Source organism: Salmo trutta, chromosome 37 (genome assembly GCF_901001165.1).
Source record: "Salmo trutta chromosome 37, fSalTru1.1, whole genome shotgun sequence".
Classification (NCBI taxonomy): Eukaryota; Metazoa; Chordata; class Actinopteri; order Salmoniformes; family Salmonidae; genus Salmo; species Salmo trutta.
Window position 1 is genome coordinate 10,040,605 of NC_042993.1, and position 20,910 is coordinate 10,061,514.

The 20,910-nt window shown below is 47.2% G+C and overlaps 1 protein-coding gene across 1 annotated transcript; it reads left to right on the forward strand.

Moving 5' to 3' along the window:
- Nucleotides 1-20: 20 nt before the first annotated feature.
- Nucleotides 21-20,680, forward strand: LOC115177479 (glycogen synthase kinase-3 beta-like). The gene is made up of 10 exons (XM_029738289.1): nucleotides 21-409; nucleotides 4,760-4,947; nucleotides 7,963-8,046; nucleotides 8,174-8,284; nucleotides 13,261-13,391; nucleotides 13,689-13,893; nucleotides 18,937-19,032; nucleotides 19,179-19,365; nucleotides 20,182-20,259; nucleotides 20,502-20,680. Exons 1-10 carry the CDS (start codon nucleotides 235-237, stop codon nucleotides 20,564-20,566), a joined length of 1,320 nt encoding a protein of 439 aa, XP_029594149.1. The 5' UTR covers nucleotides 21-234; the 3' UTR covers nucleotides 20,567-20,680.
- Nucleotides 20,681-20,910: the final 230 nt, after the last annotated feature.

Genomic DNA, 20,910 nt, shown 5'->3' on the forward strand with positions numbered 1-20,910 from the left:
GAACTTCGTTACCCATGAAGCAATGCTATCAGCCAGTGCGTTGCTGTGCGTCAAGTCCAACTACTGTGCCAAGCGAAGAAGAAAGGGGGAGACGTACAAGCTAGCTAAAACGATATGCTACCAATGCAGTTACATTTGTAACGACTACATTAGAAAAGATAGGTCAACTCTGTGCCTGCTTGGCTCTAAATCGTAACAACCTTTTCCCCTGCCCCGGCTTTAGCGCACATAGATATGAGCGGCAGCGGGCGGCCCAGGACCAGCTCGTTTGCTGAGCCTCCAGGGGCTCCCGGAGCCGCTTCAGCCGCCGCCGGATCGTCTGTTACCGGAGGGAGTTCTGCAGGAAAATCTGGGGCTTCACAGGCCACAGGGAGCAGCTCGTCTGGCTTCGGAAATTTGAAACTAGCCCGTGAGTATAGCTAATTGAACACAACACGAAGGGATCGGGATATATGTGTGTACTGCTAATTTAAATTAAGTATCTAACTAAACAAATTGATTAAACTGTCGATGTTATCATTTCGCAAAGCTAACCTAGGTAGCTAGCTGGCTAGGCTATGTATGTTTTTGTAAAAGGGACAGTGGAATCAAGCCGGGCTTTGATTGTGACAGATCTGGCTAACGTTAACTAGAATATCATTTGAGGTGAAACGTCTATACGATGTTAGAATTTGATGAAAATAGAATGGAACCAGATGTCAGTGATATTTGTCGTTGGAAGCCAGATTGGAAAAAACGGGCATCAGCGGTAACGTTACCTACCTAGGTGAAATCAAATGAGGTTGACCGTCGTCCTCATTTAGCTAGTTAGCCTGTAATCTTAGCTATTAGCATTGGAAGTTATGTAGCTGGTTGCTTAGTTAGCTAGGTTACATGTCTAACGTTAGCTAGCTAACAGCTATATATGCTATTTAGAGGAGACGAAGTTATCGTTAATTCAGTTCACATAACGTCATATATTGGGTACTTATACAACATGGCTTAATGTGACCCCGAACAATTAGCTTTAAATCTAGCTAACTTGTTCAATAACAATTTACATGCTAGTTTGCCCGTTTGGTTAGCTTGTCCAAGGCAGGAATAGAATTAGCCAGCCAGATTGCTGGAGTGCGCTGTGTCAAAGGTCTGTCAATGTCATTTTTATAACGTTACAAGTCCAGTTCTGTTTTGCAGTTCTTTGGTCAACCGTTTTAGATTGAGCAAAAATGTGGGTGGTAAGGAACCGTTACGTATCTATCTTGTTATTGGAATAATACTATCATAACCACGTATTTCCAAATGCAATATGTGTTGCTCTCATCTCGTTATTGTTCAAGATCTATGATTGATTTTCCTCATATTTGCATAATTTGACACATGTCCATATATTGATAGATCAAATTATCTTCATAATTAGGCAAGTCATATTGCTTTCCATTGAGATTTCCACACATTGAGGATTCTTCCAAAGGGTCTCATTCTCACCAATTTTTACAGCCAGTGCAATGACAGAAATTGATTGTATGCCCAATGGTAGTTTGGATATGCGGTGCTGGCAGAATACCTGTAGGGAGGGAGGTGTTGACATGGTCATACTTAGGGAAAACCAAATCTGGAACATTGCACCACATTGTCCATGTGAAACAGACAGTAGCTAGTCTACTCTGCCATGTGTCAGGAGGTGGTTGAAAGATTACCCATATTTTGGTAAGACTTTAGTGGGTCCTTATTAAACCGAACACTTTTATCAAGTCAGATGTGTTTGCCGCTGACATTTCTTCAGTTGAAAACCATAAACGTTGCATACCAATTTCCATTCTGATCACTGACTGCTATTCTGATAGCCCTGCCATGTGGAAGACCCGGCCTGGGTCAACCATGGCACTTCAGACTGCACTGTGAATGTGCTCAGCTCACCAATGGAACCCTATGGGCTGATGTTGAAGCTTCAGTGTGAAGGGATTTGACTGGAGAGATTGAGGGAGGCAGGGAAAGAAGGCAGGGAGGGTGAGTGAATCATTGGAAAGATAAGCTAGAGGTGGGAGATGAAGACTGGAAATAGGTGAGCGTCAGATAAATGACGAGCACATAGACAGTGCTGGTCAAATGTCTTCTCAGTCCAGCAGGGTATACATGAACACCTAGCCTAGAGCCTAATCAGCAGGTCATCAGTGGCCCAGTCTCTGTTCAGGCGTTCTAACAGTAATCCTCGGTTTCGAATGGGGTCTGATTTGGTCTCTCCTGACCACAGTACTGCATTTCTAGAAGGGTGTGCCCACTGATAAGCATTGTTCCTGGTCTGGAGGTGTCTGGACCTACCAGAAACCCTAACAAAGGTGCTGCGCAACTGTTATTGTTTCTGGAAGTAACACGGACTTGTCTAAGTGAAGTGCAAAGCCAAGATCAAGGGTTGTAAATGTCTGACAAAAAGGTGTCAGACAAAACAAGTCATAGGCAATAATTGCCACCAGGATTATCCTAGTATTCTGGGGCTGCACTTAGCGTTACTGACGTTTCTCAGCTTCCTACTGCTCTATTGTTCTCAGCTCCTATCCTGGGGACCCACATGACTGCACATATTTGTTCCAGCACTAACACACCTACACCTGATTCAACTAATAAAGGGCTTGATGGTCAGTGAATTAGTTGCATCAGGTGTGTCTATATTAGTACTGGGCCCGGTTTCCCAAAAGCATCTTAAGGCTAAGTTCATTGTTAGGACCATAGGATCCTATGCTTCTAAGATTAATTTAGCTTTAAAATGCTTTTGGGAAACTGGCCCAGGTCTGGAACAAAACTGCAGTTGTGGGCTGGAGTTGAGGAACACTGTTTTAGAGAGTAAGTGGCAGTGCCACTAATCTGGTTAATATTCTCTAGTGCCAGACCAGCCACTGCATAGCAATACTAGCCAACTAGCTACCTCTCTCTCAAAAGGATACTGCAGCTCTGGCATAAATACATGTTTGGTTGTAATGCATGGCTGTGTAATCGCTAATCCTTTTTGTGAGTAATGTGTTCACTCGCTTTATATTTAGAAATAAGTGATGAGTTACTTGAGACTAAAGTCTGAGTGTTCTGGAAATCACTTCTCTCCCTCTTACTCTTTCATTCTATCCTACTCATCAGACCTGTGTGTTAACTTCCTCTTTAGGAACCAAAGCACTTCTCTGACAGCTGATCTGTCTGACTGCTCATCTTTGCATTCATCATTAAAGTGACTATCATGCCACTGCTGTTTCATATTTAACACTCTCCCCTCTGACTCCACTTCTTAAGAAGAGGACGACACAGACGCAAACGCTGTGAGCCACATGATTACAGATCAGATGACGTTCTCTGGTCGTATGAGACGTCAGAAGGAAGAATAGTTTAGTGAGTCATGCAAGGATCTGGTTTGGATTAATCAATGAATCTAATGCCTACCCAGTGTGAAATCTACCACTAGCTATGATGACCCTTCGTATACTAGTATGTGAAAAGCTATGTGTGGCGTCTCCAGTGTGTTTATTACAACATGTCATCCAGAGGTGTCTAGTCTACATCATAGGAGTTGACTTTAAATCCATCAATCAACGGCGCCCACCTAATGCTTTTAGCAGTGCTGAACAAAACCTCCCGCCGTTCACCCTCCCTTCCAGTGATTCCTGGATTTCATTTGGATCCTCTGTCTTCAGCAGAGGAAGATCCAAATTTGTCTTCTCAACAAAATCTTAAGCTAGTCATCCACTTACACAGCTTTGTTCTAGAGGCCTTGTCAGACTTTAGAGTAGAACTGGGACATACAGAGTTATTAGAGAAAGCATGGTCATGTTGAGGCAGGCGAATGGCGGGTGAATGGAGGAACCGGTGCACACACTCACTGGGCGTGCTACTGTACTGTCCATTCAATGTTATCACAGGCTCTGACAAGCTGGTTGGCTCCAGGCCCTACCTCTACTGTAGTGTTCCTCCTCCCTTCACAATCTGTGCTTCTCTGGTGCTGCTGTGTCAGTCAGTTCACCCTGAGCTGCACGTCTGACCCGAAGTAGAACTGTCACTCACTGTATGAGCTCAGAGAATCTTCCTTTCCACAAGGTCGCACATCAGACAGACAGTAGGGCTGTGATGATACCAGTGTTGTGATATTTTGAGTATCGCAATACTGGTATCGTCCCGGCTCCATTCAAACACTTTAAAAACACACCCTCCCTTCCTTGAAGACAGTAATTATAGATCTGACATTATGACATTCTGTCAAAGCTATGTTGGAGAGCCCTCACTTTCACCCAATCCACCGTGTTAAATCACCCTTTACCTCAAGAAACAGAGGAAAGCGAGGATGCATTTCTCAGTATTGTCAGGTTCCTCGTATTTAAACCGTACCAGCCAGTGTAGTGAAGGGGTTCAGAGCTGTGACAGCCAGGCGTACAGCCAGGCGTGCAGCCTCCCCCTGGGGAGCCGGGGAAGGTGAGGCAGGGTGGAGGTGGTTCACTGTAGCTACTACAGCTCATTACCAGCTAGTATTGTGTCTGTGGGGAGAGGCTTCTGAGGTTATGGACATTTAGAGAGAGAGGGGGAGTGATGAACATTTGTTGTTTAGCGTTTCCCCTCGGGGGATTGGAGAAAGGATGAGGTGATCGTCACTACGTTTCTTGCCTCTAAACCAGAGTCATGGCCCTCTGTGTGTTTGGGGTGTGTGTCCCTGCATCTGGATAACATCTAAAATACTTGCGGTCCTTTAGCCCCCCCTCCCAAATGGTCATGTACTATAATGTGTTTGACCTCTGTACCTCTCCCCCAGGAGACAGTGGCAAGGTGACGACTGTGGTGGCCACACCAGGCCAGGGTCCAGACCGCCCACAGGAGGTGTCCTACACAGACATCAAGGTGATCGGGAATGGTTCCTTCGGCGTGGTGTACCAGGCCCGCCTCATTGACAGTCAGGAGATGGTGGCCATCAAGAAGGTTCTGCAGGACAAGAGGTTTAAGGTACAGAGTCTACAGACACACAGCACAACCCACTTCCACTGGCACTCTACGCCAGTATTGTAGTACTCGACCATTAACGACTGGGACTCACCTTCCCGTGTATTTGGACTGGATAGGCTACTATGATAAGCAGAACATTAGCAGCACTGGGTGCACAGAGAAGTGAGGGTTCTGTTCTCTAGTTAGCGGTGGGAAGGACGTGCCACACTGGCACACCAGCCGGCGTACGTCGGCAAGCGCTGAGTGTGGGCAGACAGGAAGGCAGGCTCCGCTCACGTACTGCCTCCGATCATAGTGCCTTCAGAAAGTATTCACACCGCTTGACTTTTTCCACATTTTGTTGTTACAGCCTGAATCGAAAATTAAATTGATGTTTTTGTCACAAGCCTACACACAATACCCCGTAATGTCAAAGTGGAATTATGTTTTTCACAATTTTTACAAATTAATTAAAAATGTTAAGCTGAAATGTCTTGAGTCAATAAATATTCAACCCCTTTGTAATGACAAGCCTAAAGTTCAGAAGTAAAAATGTGCTTAACAAGTCACATAGGTTGCACGGACTCACTCTGTGTGCAATAATTGTTTAACATGATTTTTGAATGACTACCTCATCTTTGTACCCCACACTTACAATGATCTGTAAGGTCCCTCAGTCGAGCAGTGAATTTCAAACAGATTCAACCACAAAGACCAGGGAGGTTTTCCAATGCCTCGGAAAGAAGGGCACCTATAGGTAAATGTGTAAAATATAAAGTGGACATTGAATATCCCTTTGAGCATTGTGAAGTTATTACTTACACTTTGGATGGTGTATCAATACACTGTTTTATGTAAAAAAAAAAATTATGGTCGAATTAATAAACTAATACTAAAACCTGGTCACTACAAATATACAGGCGTCCTTCCTGACTCAGTTGCCGTGGAGGAAGGAAACCGCTCAGGGATTTCACCATGAGGCCAATGGTGACTTTAAAACAGTTGCAGAGTTGGTTGTGGTAGGAGAAAACTGAGGATGGATCAACAACATTGTAGTTACTCCACAATATTAACCTAATTGACAGAGTGAAAAGAAGGAAGCCTGTACAGAATTAAAATATTGCAAAACATGCATCCTGTTTGCAACAAGGCACTAAAGTTATACTGCAGAAAATGTGACAAAGCAATTAGCTTTTTGTCTTGAATGCAGTTCTACAACACATTACTGAGTACCACTCCATATTTTCAAGCATAGTGGTGGCTGCATCATGTTATGTGTATGCTTGCAATTGTTAAGGCCGGGGGAGTTTTTCAGGATAAAAAAGAGACTGAATGGAGTTAAGCACCGGAAAAACCCTACAGAAACTTGGTTCAGTCTGCTTTCCACCAGACACTGGGAGATAAATTCACCTTTTAGCAGGACAATAACCTAAAACAAGGCCAAATCTACACTGGAGTTTGCGTACCAAGAAGACAGTGAATGTTCCTGAGCGACCGAGATACAGTTTTGACTTAAATCTACTTGAAAATCTATGGCAAGACTTGAAAATTGCTGTCTAGCAATAATCAACAACCAATTTGACAGAGCTTGGAATATTTTTGTATTTTATTTTTAAGAATAAGGGCCAAATGTTGCACAATCCAGGTGTGGAAAGCTCTTAGTGACTTACCCAGAAAGACTCACAGCTGTAATTGCTGCCAAAGGTGCTTCTACAGAGTATTGACTCAGAGGTGTGAGTACTTATATAAATGAGATATTTCTGTATTTCATTGTCAATACATGTGGCAAAATATTTGTATACTTGTTTTCATTTTGTCAGTATAGGGTATTGTGTGTAGAAGGGTGAGGAAAAAAAATAGTTAATCCATTTTGAATTCAGGTTGTAACCCAACAATAAATCAATGGGTATGTAGGCTGCACATCGCGTTAGCGACTCACTTCCCTGTAACCACCAGTCACCAGCCTACTATTTAGCTTTGCCTGGTTAAGAAACACAAACTGCTTTATGAAATTGAAAACAATAGTATTGAGTTTAAAAGGAAAACAAGTCTAGCTATTGTCTCTCTCTCCCCTTGAGTATTAAAAAGTAGGCTGTCTTTGAATTTGTCATCTCGCTCTACCCTCCCACTTTCCCTAGTCTTCCTCTGGATTTCACTCTGGAATAAAAAAAAACTACATATCAGTGGGCGATTTACAAAAAGCCGAGAGCCTGTTACAATTATTGGAAATAATAATTTTACAGGAGCAATATCCAATTCCGTCCAGACACCATTCATCCCTTCAAAACATCATTGAACATTCTATTAAAATAAACTGTGTGAGCCTGTGTATGAAGGACTTATTTGTTTTGTGGGCTATTGCATATTGTAGGCAATTATGACTTTTGTGCAACTGGAGGAAAATCTTTGCGTTACTTCAATGCTCACATGAAAATCTTCCCACCAGACCACCACTAGTTGTTGCTGGGCAGATTTTGTCTACCAAATCAAGAGGCGCGACAGACAAGCATCGAGCTAGTAAGCCGCCAATACAAGCGAGCAAAAAACATTTGTAACCAAAATACCAAATATGTCTAAAGAACCCCCGACTCATTCCTTTGCTTTCAAATGTTTTTTTATTTTTTATTATGTGAACATAAACCGATATTATTAATGTGTTCTTATTTTTTTGTTCAACTCCAACCCAGTGTCTCAGACTTGAGCACTTGGATCAGGACTCGATCACGGACTTCACCATTGGTGACTCAGACTCAAACTCAACTTAGCCTCAAACTTGTGACTTGACTCGGACTCAAGCACACGACTCGGTTTAGTGACTCAACTGAAACACTGGTCTATACACACACACACATACACACACACAGTGCAACTCACTCCCACTGGCAGTCTACAGAAACACACCATTGCCCCCCCCATCACTCACACACTATCAGGTGTATTTCTGTATGTTCTCTCCCCATACCTCAATGTTACTATTGCTCAACTGATGAAATCTTGAGACCTAAATTACACCCCCTTGCTATTTCTATACTCCAGAACCGAGAACTACAGATCATGAGGAAATTGGACCACTGCAACATTGTCAGGCTACGTTACTTTTTCTACTCCAGTGGGGAGAAGGTATGTACAAGTCTGACTACCAGGTATTGGGAACAACATTTGACATTTTCACGTTTATGCAGCAAAAAGAAAAATCCAGACTTGTGAAAAAATGTATTACATTACAAAATTGGTTCTCCCCTTACAGAAAGACGAGGTGTATCTGAACCTAGTGCTGGACTTTGTCCCAGAGACGGTGTACAGGGTGGCCCGGCACTTCAACAAGGCCAAGACCACCATCCCCATTATATACGTCAAGGTAATGCACTCACTACTTCTTCTCTTCCCCTGTTTTTCTTATTGCTTTCCCTCCCTTTTATCCTCGTTCTCTGTCATTGTTTTCTTTCGTTCTCTCGTTCATCTTGCTCTCCCTCTTTCTCACTCAGTCTGTGTCCATCTTCTCATCTCTCACTTGCCCGATCACCCCTCCATCGTTCCTCTTTAAGCTCCATGCTGCTAGAGGCAGAGTTCTCTATTTAAATGAAATGGTACTAGGCTTGGGCGGTATACCGGGGTATTTGGAAATTTAAGTTTTTCTATAATGGTTCATATTTGTAGCTACTTTGTAAGTAAATACCTACAGTCAACTTGTGCAATACATTAGGAGATGAAGCGGATTGCGTTCTTCATTTCACCTGTCACATTATTTACGTTATGAAGCTTACCGTAGTTCCCCAGAAAGCCAGTCCCGGGTTTGTTTGTAAATAGCACAACGGGAGCAAGTGGGTCCAGCTGTATATTGATAGTCAAGTGTTTATTGTTTTGCCTCAATAGAGGGATCAGGGACATGCAACTATAGTTTTCCTGCCCAGAAAATACATTGGTTCAACACATTCAGCAGAAATTTGCTTCATTTTCATCAGATGACAACAGAAGTGCAAAGCTATTTGGCTACCATTGTAAATGAGCTTACAATGAAAATGCAAGTTATTTTTTTGCAAACAAAAAATGCATGGCCATCATATTTCTGTTTATCATAGAAACAATGTAGCTGGCTACATTTCCTAATGTTTTGCTTGAAGTTAATGTTGCATTTTACCAGAGAGAAGTAGGCTGGTTACACGGAGGAAAAGTAGCTACACATCAGAGTGCTGTCTGCTGATAGAATGCCCTTAGTGAATTCTCATCCCAGTGGACAAGTGCAACTGAAGCACAACATTTGTCTGATGCCGAGCAGAAATTACATAAATAATTATTTTAGATCTGAGTTTACAAAACGCAGCAAGATATAACTTTTTTTCCTGAATGCAGAATTCTTCATTTTTCATGAAAGCGACACCAAAGTTTAACTTGCTATCATCTTCTCCGAGCAGAGAAGACAGGCCCGTTGCCCTAGCGACTGCACACAGACACAATGTGTTCACATACTGCTCCAGAGCCAGTACTGTTCTTCCTTCAGACAAACGTGTCAACTTTGTTTGTACAATGTATTTCGTTCACATTCGCTTGTAAATGTCCAAATTCACAAAAAATTATATTTGTGAGCTCCTACGTATGTATAACTTTATGAGCTGGATTGCCTGTCTTTGCAATTACTTTATTTTCATTTGTGCTCGTTAGAACGTTTAGGTAGCAGCCTCCGTGGAAATTTGCCATTACATGTATTCATTTTGTCAGCCTTCTGGTAATGGACGCCCAACAGGCTTTTTTTGCGTTTTGTGGCTCCCCCTTGTGTACTAATCCGGTAATACTGTAAATCCCGTCATGAGAGAAGGACGGTATGACGATGTAAAAGTCTGGGTACCCTAAATGGTACTGTATTTGACTAGAGGACTCTTTCCCCCAAGGATCTGATGAGAAGAAAACACATTGATGTTGAAGGTGGAAGTTTACATACACTTAGGTTGGAGTCATTAAAACTTGTTTTTCAACCACTCCACAAATTTCTTGTTAACTATAGTTGTGGCAAGTCGGTTAGGACATCTACTTTGTGCATAACACAAGTTATTTTTTCCAGCAATTGTTTACAGACAGATTATTTCACTTTTAATTCACTGTATCGCAATTCCAGTGGGTCAGAAGTGTACATAGACTAAGTTGACTGCATTTAAACAGCTTGGAAAATTCCAGAAAATGATGTCATCGCTTTAGAAGCTTCTGATAGGCTAATTGACATAATTTGAGTCAATCGGAGGTGTACCTGTGGATGTATTTCAAGGCCTACCTTCAAACTCATTGCCTCTTTGCTTGACATCATGGGAAAATCAAAAGAAATCAGCCAAGACCTCAGAAAATACATTGTAGACCTTCACAAGTCTGGTTCATCCTTGGGAGCAATTTCCAAATGCCTGAAGGTACCATGTTCATCTGTACAAACAATAGTACGCAAGTATAAACACCATGGGACCACGCAGCCGTCATACCGCTCAGGAAGGAGACGCGTTCTGTCTCCTAGAGATGAACGTACTTTGGTGTGAAAAGTGCAAATCAATCCCAGAACAACAGCAAAGGACCTTGTGAAGATGGAGGAAACGGGTACAAAAGTATCTATATCCACAGTAAAACGAGTCCTATATCAACATAACCTGAAAGACCGCTCAGCAAGGAAGAAGCCACCGCTCCATAACCGGCATAAAAAAGCCAGACTACGGTTTGCAACTGCACATGGGGACAATGACTGTTCTTTTTGGAGAAATGTCCTCTGGTCTGATGAAACAAAAATAGAACTGTTTGGCCATAATGGCCATCGTTATGTTTAGAGGAAAAAGGGGGAGGCTTGCAAACCGAATAACACCATCCCAACTGTGAAGCACGGTGGTGGCAGCATCATGTTGTGGGGGTGCTTTGCTGCAGGAGGGACTGGTGCACTTCACAAAATAGATGGCATCATGAGGCAGGAAAATGATGTGGATATATTGAAGCAACATCTCAAGACATCAGTCAGGAAGTTAAAGCTTGGTTGCAAATGGGTCTTCCAAATGGACAATGACCCCAAGCATACTTCCATGTTGTGGCAAAATGGCTTAAGGACAACAAAGTCAAGGTATTGGAGTGGCCATCGCAAAGCCCTGACCTCAATCCCATAGAAAATGTGTAGGCAGAACTGAAAAAGCATGTGTGAGCAAGGAGGCCTACAAACCTGACTCAGTTACACCAGCTCTGTCAGGAGGAATGGGCCAAAATTCTCCCAACTTATTGTGGGAAGCTTGTGGAAGGCTACCTGAAACGTTTGACCCAAGTTAAACAATTTAAAGGCAATGCTACCAAATACTAATTGAGTGTATGTACCGTAATTTCCGGACTATTAAGCGCACCTGAATATAAGCCGCACCCACTGAATTTAAAAAATATTTATTATTTTGAACATAAATAAGCCGCACATGTCTATAAGCTGCAGGTGCCTACCGGTACATTGAAACAAATGAACTTTACACAGGCTTGTAACAAAAATAAATAGGCTTTAACGAAACACGACTTGTAACAAAAAAAAATAATTAGCAGTAAGCTTTAGTAGTCTTTTTGCACTGAGTCAATTCCTCACGCTGCTGTTTCCAACGTCTTATCATCGACTCATTAAGACCAAGCTCCCGTGCAGCAGCTCTATTTCCTTTTCCAACAGCCAGATCAATCGCCTTCAACTTGAAAGCTGCATCATATGCATTTCTCCGTGTCTTTGCCATGAGGGTGACAAAATGACTACCGTAATCAGAATGATGGGAAGTTTGAGAGCGCTCTCAAAATCTAAACAGTAAACAAAAAAGTTGTTTGACCGTAACCCGTTCGGCAATTTCATTGGTCTAATGAAAGCTTCATGCCGCCAAAAAACTGAGCACATCACAGAATGTGTTTTTTTGGGGGGGGAATTGAAAGCGGGAAAAATCCATATATTAGCAGCGTCATTGTATAAGTCGCGAGGTTCAAAGCCTGGGAAAAAAGTTGCGGCTTATAGTCCGGAATTTACGGTAAACTTCTGACCTACTGTGAATGTGATGACAGAAATAAAAGCTGAAATAAATTATTCTCTCTACTATTATTCTGACATTTCACATTCTTAAAATAAAATGGTGATCCTAACTGACCTAAGACGGGGAATTTTTACTAGGATTAAATATCAGGAATTGTGAAGCTGACTTTAAATGTATTTGGCTAAGCTGTATGTAAACTTCCGACTTCAATTGTATGTTCTCTTTCTGCTCTGACTCGTCACTGACCTCCGGTAGTCTTTCTGTCTGTCACCTCTTTTCCAACTCCTCCATTCTCTTCTTTTCCTACATCAGATTTTTTTGGGGACAAGGCCTACTAAAGTGTTTTAGAATTGGAAAAATTTGAGAGAAAGTCTGTCTGTTTAAAAGGGCACTTATGTTGTCTGTTAGCTGTGTGTGTGCTATGCCCCGTGGCAGCAGAGAGGACTATCTGTGTCTCATGGCCCATTTGCCTCAGCCCACCCTGCTGCTCTCTCCTGTGGTGTGGAGATGCATACTGATCATACACACACTGCCCTCACTCAGCATCTCTACACTCTCCTCTCCACCTCTCCCTGTGCTCTTCTCATCCCTCCCTACTCTCTTTATCTGCATCTCTTCCTTCCTTCCTCTCCTTGTTCCCTTCTTCCCTCACTACTCTTCAGCCCCTTTCTCTCCAATTAAATTCAAAGGGGCTTTATTAGCATGGGAAACATGTTTACATTACTGTTTATTTAACTTGCTTTGGCAAACAGAAGTGAGAAGACTCAACAAACTGTTAGAATTGAACAGTATTGCATGCAGAAAAACCTTTTTATTTTTTGATCGCTCACTCCTCTGCACCCCCTCCCCCCCTCTCTGTGGTGTGCAATTAAAGTCGTTGCCCTCTAAATCTTCCCCCCTGCCACAGCTGGGCAACCGCGTCCCCCTCTCAACACCCGTCTGTCTACCCCTTGCACCCTGTGTGCCCAATAACACAGCTAACGACCCAATAGAGAGACACCAACACACGCACACTCAGACAGCCAGAAACCCTTACACACATACACAGTCACATCTTCTGCCATGCTAGCGCTAAGCTTTGCGATGGGAACATTTTACTGGCATAGTCTAGAGCAGAGAACCCACAAGTTGTTGCAATGTGTTTGAGTAAGTTGCATACATCCAGAATGTTTGACTGTTCTGAGTGCAGTGAAGTTGGTGACCAACAGTAGCTGTCTGGACACTTGGCATGACTGTATTAGTAATGGAGGGGATTATGATGATCAGTGCTGCTGTTACTGGCTGCTAACTGTGTGTGTGTCTTAACATATGTCCTGTGTTCTCCCTCCAGGTATACATGTACCAGCTGTTCCGCAGTCTGGCCTATATCCATTCCCAGGGCGTGTGTCACAGAGACATCAAACCCCAGAACCTGCTGGTGGACCCCGAGACGGCCATCCTCAAACTCTGTGACTTCGGCAGGTTAGTCTGCCTGTCTGTCAGTGAGCACCTCTGGCCATCTCTGAATGTCTCTGACTGTCTGTGTTTCTTAGGCTGCCTGTGTAAACGCAGCGCAATTCTTCTGATCTTTTTTCCACTAATTGGTCATTAGAGATATTTTTCAGCACTTATCTGATTGGTAAAAAAAAAAAATCAGAATTGGGCTGCCTGTGTAAATGCCGCCTTACTGTTCAGTCTGTCTAAATCGATCTCTGTCTTACTCTGTCTGTCTCTATCTTTTTCTCTGACTGACCACCTCTCTCCCCCTCTTGTCTCCAGTGCTAAGCAGCTTGTTCGCGGGGAGCCCAACGTGTCCTATATCTGCTCGCGGTACTACCGCGCCCCCGAGCTCATCTTTGGCGCCACGGACTACACATCCAACATTGACATCTGGTCAGCGGGCTGCGTGCTGGCCGAACTGCTGCTGGGACAGCCCATCTTCCCCGGGGACAGCGGAGTGGACCAACTGGTAGAGATCATCAAGGTAGAGAAGAGGGGAGCTGAGAGGACACCAAACTGTAGGGGTGGGAGATGGAAAGAAGAGGGAGTGTAGGTCTATGTTGGTGGCGACGGTAGGAGCGTACAGTTGAAGTCGGAAGTTTACATACACCGTAGCCAAATACATTTAAACTCAGCTTTTCACAATTCCTGACATTTAATCCTAGTAAAAATTACCTGTCTTGGGTCAGTTAGGATCACCGCTTTATTTTAAGAATGTGAAATGTCAGAATCATAGTGTAGAGTGATTTATTTCAGCTTTTATTTCCTTCATCACATTCCCAGTGGGTCAGAAGTTTACATACACTCAATTAGTATTTGGTAGCATTGCCTTTGAATTGTTTAACTTGGGTCAAACGTTTCGGGTAGCCTTCAACAAGCTTCCCACAACAAGTTTGGAGAATTTTGGCCCATTCCTCCTGACAGAGCTGGTGTAACTGAGTCAGGTTTGTAGGCCTGCTTGCTCGCACATGCTTTTTCAGTTCTGCCCACACATTTTCTATAGGATTGAGGTCAGGGCTTTGTGATGGCCACTCCAATACCTTGATTGTGTTGTCCTTAAGCCATTTTGCCACAACATGGAAGTATGCTTGGGGTCATTGTCCATTTGGAAGACCCATTTCCGACCAAGCTTTAACTTCCTGACTGATGTCTTGAGATGTTGCTTCAATATATCCATATAATTTTCCTACCTCATGATGCCATCTATTTTGTGAAGTGCACCAGTTCCTCCTGCAGCAAAGAACCCCCACGACATGATGCTGCCATCGCCATGCTTCACAGTTGGGATGGTGTTCTTCGGCTTGCAAGCCTCCCCCTTTTTCCTCCAAACATGATGATGGACATTATGGCCAAACCGTTCTATTTTTGTTTCGTCAGACCAGAGGACATTTCAGCAAAAAGTACGATCTTTGTCCCCATGTGCAGTTGCAAACCGTAGTCTGGCTTTTTTATGGCGGTTTTGGAGCAGTGGCTTCTTCCTTGCTGAGCGCCTTTCAGCTTACGTCGATTATAGGACTCGTTTTACTGTGGTAATAGATTCATTTGTACCTGTTTCCTCCAGCATCTTCACAAGGTCCTTTGCTGTTGTTCTGGGATTGATTTGCACTTTTCACACCAAAGTACGTTCATCTCAAGGAGACAAAACGCATCTCCTTCCTGAGCGGTATAACGGCTGCGTGGTCCCATGGTGTTGAGTACTATTGTTTGTACAGATGAACGTGGTACCTTCAGGCATTTGGAAATTGCTCCCAAGGATGAACCAGACTTGTGGTCTACAATTTTTTTTCTGAGGTCTTGGCTGATTTCTTTTGATTTCCCCATGATGTCAAGCAGAGAGGCACTGAGTTTGAAGGTAGGCCTTGAAATACATCCACAGGTACACCTCCAATTGACTCAAATGATGTCAATTAGCCTATCAGAAGCTTCTAAAGCCATGATGACATTTTCTGGAATTTACCAAGCTGTTTAAAGGCACAGTCAACTTAGTCTATGTAAACTTCTGACCCACTGGAATTGTGATACAGTGAAATAATCTGTAAACAATTGTTGGAAAAATGACTTGTGTCATGCACAAATTAGATGTCCTAACAGACTTGCCAAAACTATAGTTTGTTAACAAGAAATTTGTGGAGTGGTTGAAAAGCGAGTTTTAATGACTCCAACCTAAGTGTATGTAAACTTCCGACTTCAACTGTAGGTCTATGTTGGCGGCGGCAGGAGCGTAGGTCTATGTTGGCGGTGGCAGGAGCGTAGGTCTATGTTGGCGGCGGCGGTAGGAGCGTAGGTCTATGTTGGCGGCGGCGGCGGCAGGAGCGTAGGTCTATGTTGGCGGCGGCAGGAGCGTAGGTCTATGTTGGCGGCAGGAGCGTAGGTCTATGTTGGCGGCGGCGGCAGGAGCGTAGGTCTATGTTGGCGGCGGCGGCAGGAGCGTAGGTCTATGGCGGCGGCGGTAGGAGCGTAGGTCTATGTTGGCAGCGGCGGTAGGAGCGTAGATCTATGTTGGCGGCGGCGGTAGGAGCGTAGGTCTATGTTGGCAGCGGCGGTAGGAGCGTAGGTCTATGTTGGCGGCGGCGGCAGGAGCGTAGGTCTATGGCGGCGGCGGTAGGAGCGTAGGTCTATGTTGGCAGCGGCGGTAGGAGCGTAGATCTATGTTGGCGGCGGCGGTAGGAGAGCGTAGGTCTATGTTGGCGGCGGCGGTAGGAGCGTAGGTCTATGTTGGCGGCGGGAGGAGCGTAGGTCTATGTTGGCGGCGGCAGGAGCGTAGGTCTATGTTGGCGGCGGCGGCAGGAGCGTAGGTCTATGTTGGCGGCGGCGGCAGGAGCGTAGGTCTATGTTGGCGGCGGCGGCAGGAGGAGCGTAGGTCTATGTTGGCGGCGGTAGGAGCGTAGGTCTATGTTGGCGGCGGCAGGAGCGTAGGTCTATGTTGGCGGCGGCAGGAGCGTAGGTCTATGTTGGCGGCGGCGGCAGGAGCGTAGGTCTATGTTGGCGGCGGCGGCAGGAGCGTAGGTCTATGTTGGCGGCGGCGGCAGGAGGAGTGTAGGTCTATGTTGGCGGCGGTAGGAGCGTAGGTCTATGTTGGCGGCGGCAGGAGCGTAGGTCTATGTTGGCGGCGGGGGTAGGAGCTTAGGTCTATGTTGGCGGCGGCGGCAGGAGCGTAGGTCTATGTTGGCGGCGGCAGGAGCGTAGGTCTATGTTGGCGGCGGCAGGAGCGTAGGTCTATGTTGGCGGCGGCAGGCGCGTAGGTCTATGTTGGCGGCGGCAGGAGCGTAGGTCTATGTTGGCGGCGGCAGGAGCGTAGGTCTATGTTGGCGGCGGCAGGAGCGTAGGTCTATGTTGGCGGCGGCAGGAGCGTAGGTCTATGTTGGCGGCGGCAGGAGCGTAGGTCTATGTTGGCGGCGGCGGCAGGAGCGTAGGTCTATGTTGGCGGCGGCGGCAGGAGGAGCGTAGGTCTATGTTGGCGGCGGCGGCAGGAGGAGCGTAGGTCTATGTTGGCGGCGGCAGGAGGAGCGTAGGTCTATGTTGGCGGCGGCGGCAGGAGCGTAGGTCTATGTTGGCGGCGGCAGGAGCGTAGGTCTATGTTGGCGGCGGCAGGAGCGTAGGTCTATGTTGGCGGCGGCAGGAGCGTAGGTCTATGTTGGCAGGAGCGTAGGTCTATGTTGGCGGCGGCGGCAGGAGCGTAGGTCTATGTTGGCGGCGGCGGCAGGAGCGTAGGTCTATATTGGCGGCGGCGGTAGGAGCGTAGGTCTATGTTGGCGGCGGCAGGAGCGTAGGTCTATGTTGGCGGCGGGGGCAGGAGCGTAGGTCTATGTTGGCGGCGGCAGGAGCGTAGGTCTATGTTGGCGGCGGCAGGAGCGTAGGTCTATGTTGGCGGCGGCAGGAGCGTAGGTCTATGTTGGCGGCGGCAGGAGCGTAGGTCTATGTTGGCGGCGGCAGGAGCGTAGGTCTATGTTGGCGGCGGCAGGAGCGTAGGTCTATGTTGGCGGCGGCAGGAGCGTAGGTCTATGTTAGCGGCAGGAGCGTAGGTCTGTGTTGGCGGCGGCGGTAGGAGCGTAGGTATTTGTCGGCGGTAGGAGCGTAGATCTATGTTGGCGGCGGCGGCAGGAGCGTAGGTCTATGTTGGCGGCGGTGGCAGGAGCGTAGGTCTATGTTGGCGGCGGCGGTAGGAGCATAGGTCTATGTTGGCGGCTGCGGCGGTAGGAGCGTAGGTCTATGTTGGCGGCGGCGGCGGCAGGAGCGTAGGTCTATGTTGGCGGCGGCGGTAGGAGCGTAGGTCTATGTTGGCGGCGGCAGGAGCGTAGGTCTATGTTGGGGGCGGGGGTAGGAGCGTAGGTCTATGTTGGCGGCGGCAGGAGCTTGGTCTATGTTGGCGGCGGCAGGAGCGTAGGTCTATGTTGGCGGCGGCAGGAGCGTAGGTCTATGTTGGCGGCGGCAGGAGCGTAGGTCTATGTTGGCGGCGGCAGGAGCGTAGGTCTATGTTGGCGGCAGGAGCGTAGGTCTGTGTTGGCGGCGGCGGTAGGAGCGTAGGTCTATGTTGGCGGCGGCGGTAGGAGCGTAGGTCTATGTTGGCGGCGGCGGCAGGAGCGTAGATCTATGTTGGCTGCGGCGGTAGGAGCGTAGGTCTATGTTGGCGGCGGCAGGAGCGTAGGTCTATGTTGGCGGCGGCGGTAGGAGCGTAGGTCTATGTTGGCGGCGGCAGGAGCGTAGGTCTATGTTGGCGGCGGCGGTAGGAGCGTAGGTCTATGTTGGCGGCGGCGGTAGGAGCGTAGATCTATGTTGGCGGCGGCGGCAGGAGCGTAGGTCTATGTTGGCGGCGGCGGCAGGAGCGTAGGTCTATGTTGGCGGCGGCGGTAGGAGCGTAGGTCTATGTTGGCGGCGGCGGTAGGAGCGTAGATCTATGTTGGCTGCGGCGGTAGGAGCGTAGGTCTATGTTGGCGGCGGCAGGAGCGTAGGTCTATGTTGGCGGCGGCGGTAGGAGCGTAGGTCTATGTTGGCGGCGGGGGTAGGAGCGTAGGTCTATGTTGGCGGCGGGGGTAGGAGCGTAGGTCTATGTTGGCGGCGGCAGGAGCGTAGGTCTATGTTGGCGGCGGCAGGAGCGTAGGTCTATGTTGGCGGCGGCAGGAGCGTAGGTCTATGTTGGCGGCGGCAGGAGCGTAGGTCTATGTTGGCGGCGGCAGGAGCGTAGGTCTATGTTGGCGGCAGGAGCGTAGGTCTGTGTTGGCGGCGGCGGTAGGAGCGTAGGTCTATGTTGGCGGCGGCGGTAGGAGCGTAGGTCTATGTTGGCGGCGGCGGTAGGAGCGTAGATCTATGTTGGCGGCGGCGGCAGGAGCGTAGGTCTATGTTGGCGGCGGCGGCAGGAGCGTAGGTCTATGTTGGCGGCGGCGGTAGGAGCGTAGGTCTATGTTGGCTGCGGCGGTAGGAGCGTAGGTCTATGTTGGCGGCGGCGGCGGCAGGAGCGTAGGTCTATGTTGGCGGCGGCGGCAGGAGTGATCATTCTTGGAGAAACTTCATCCATCTTTCACTCTTCCAGGTTTTGGGGACTCCGACGAGAGAGCAGATCCGAGAGATGAACCCCAACTACACAGAGTTCAAATTCCCCCAGATCAAAGCACACCCCTGGACAAAGGTACTCTCTGCCCTGAGTTCTATTTAAATAGCCTTATCACCATTGTCTTCCATTGGGATCCATATTAGAGAGAGAACATTTTGAAATGGAACAGATACGACAGCCTAAATGAGTCAAACAAGATGCTTTTTTTTTCTCCCTGTCAGGTGTTTAAGCCGCGTACCCCCCCAGAGGCCATCTCCCTGTGTTCCCGTCTGTTAGAGTACACCCCTGTCACCAGGCTGTCCCCCCTGGAGGCCTGCGCCCATGCCTTCTTCGAAGAGCTGCGCCAGCCCACTGCCCATCTGCCCAGCGGACGAGAACTGCCCCTCCTCTTCAACTTCAGCCCCGTCGGTGAGTCCACTGCCCTCCCCTCCTCTGTTTGGCCCTCCCCCAGTCAGTAGCCATGCCCTCCTCTGTTTGGCCCTCCCTCAGTCAGTAGCCATGCCCTCCTCTGTTTGGCCCTCCCCCAGTCAGTCGCCATGCCCTCCTCTGTTTGGCCCTCCCTCAGTCAGTAGCCATGCCCTCCTCTGTTTGGCCCTCCCTCAGTCAGTAGCCATGCCCTCCTCTGTTTGGCCCTCCCTCAGTCAGTAGCCATGCCCTCCTCTGTTTGGCCCTCCCTCAGTCAGTAGCCATGCCCTCCTCTGTTTGGTTCTCCCTCAGTCAGTAGCCATGCCCTCCTCTGTTTGGTTCTCCCTCAGTCAGTAGCCATGCCCTCCTCTGTTTGGCCCTCCCTCAGTCAGTAGCCATGCCCTCCTCTGTTTGGCCCTCCCTCAGTCAGTAGTCAGTAGCCATGCCCTCCTATGTTTGGCCCTCCCTCAGTCAGTAGTCAGTAGCCATGCCCTCCTCTGTTTGGCCCTCCCTCAGTCAGTAGTCAGTAGCCATGCCCTCCTCTGTTTGGCCCTCCCTCAGTCAGTAGTCAGTAGCCATGCCCTCCTCTGTTTGGCCCTCCCTCAGTCAGTAGCCATGCCCTCCTCTGTTTGGCCCTCCCTCAGTCAGTAGCCATGCCCTCCTCTGTTTGGCCCTCCCTCAGTCAGTAGCCATGCCCTCCTCTCTTTTGCCCCAAGCTTCTGTAATCCCCTCAGTTTTCCAGAGTAAGTCTGAAGCGTGTATGTTGAGTATCCTGTGTGTGTAGTATGAACCTCCTCTCTCTCTCTCTCTCTCTCTCAGAGCTGTCTATCCAGCCCCAGTTGAACTCCACACTCATTCCTCCTCACGCTCGCACACAGACATCACCTGCCTCACACGGTATGTACAGCACAGCCTACCCGACACATGCTTATTACATGTTCAATACATGCTTATTAGATGACTACATATTTACAGGACTAGGATAGGGGATATAGCATCAAATCAACATTTAACAACCTTTTTAAATGAATATTGCTGTGTTTGGATGTTAAACCCAACATACTAAAAACAATGACCTGATGGTGAACTGAAGTGTTTAGTGTGGTGTGTATCTGATATCCTGTCTCTGTCTCCACCAGATGGCAGTGTGTCGGACAGTACCGCCCAGCCCAGCTCAGTACCTGGATCCATCAACAGCACCTGAACCCCCCCATTCACCCCGTCTTTCCCCTTTTCCTCTCAACCCCATCCCTCTCTTCCTACTCTCTTCCTACTCTCTTCCTACTCTCTTCCTACTCTCTTCCTACTCTCTTCCTACTCTCTTCCTACTCTCTTCCTACTCTCTTCCTACTCTCTTCCTACTCTCTTCCTACTCTCTTCCTACTCTCTTCCTACTCTCTTCCTACTCTCTTCCTACTCTCTTCCTACTCTCTTCCTACTCTCTTCCTACTCTTCCACCCCCTCTTAGCTCCAAACTTCAAAAGACAACTATATACACACACATACAAACAAAAATACTAAAAAATCATCTATTATCCCTTGAATATT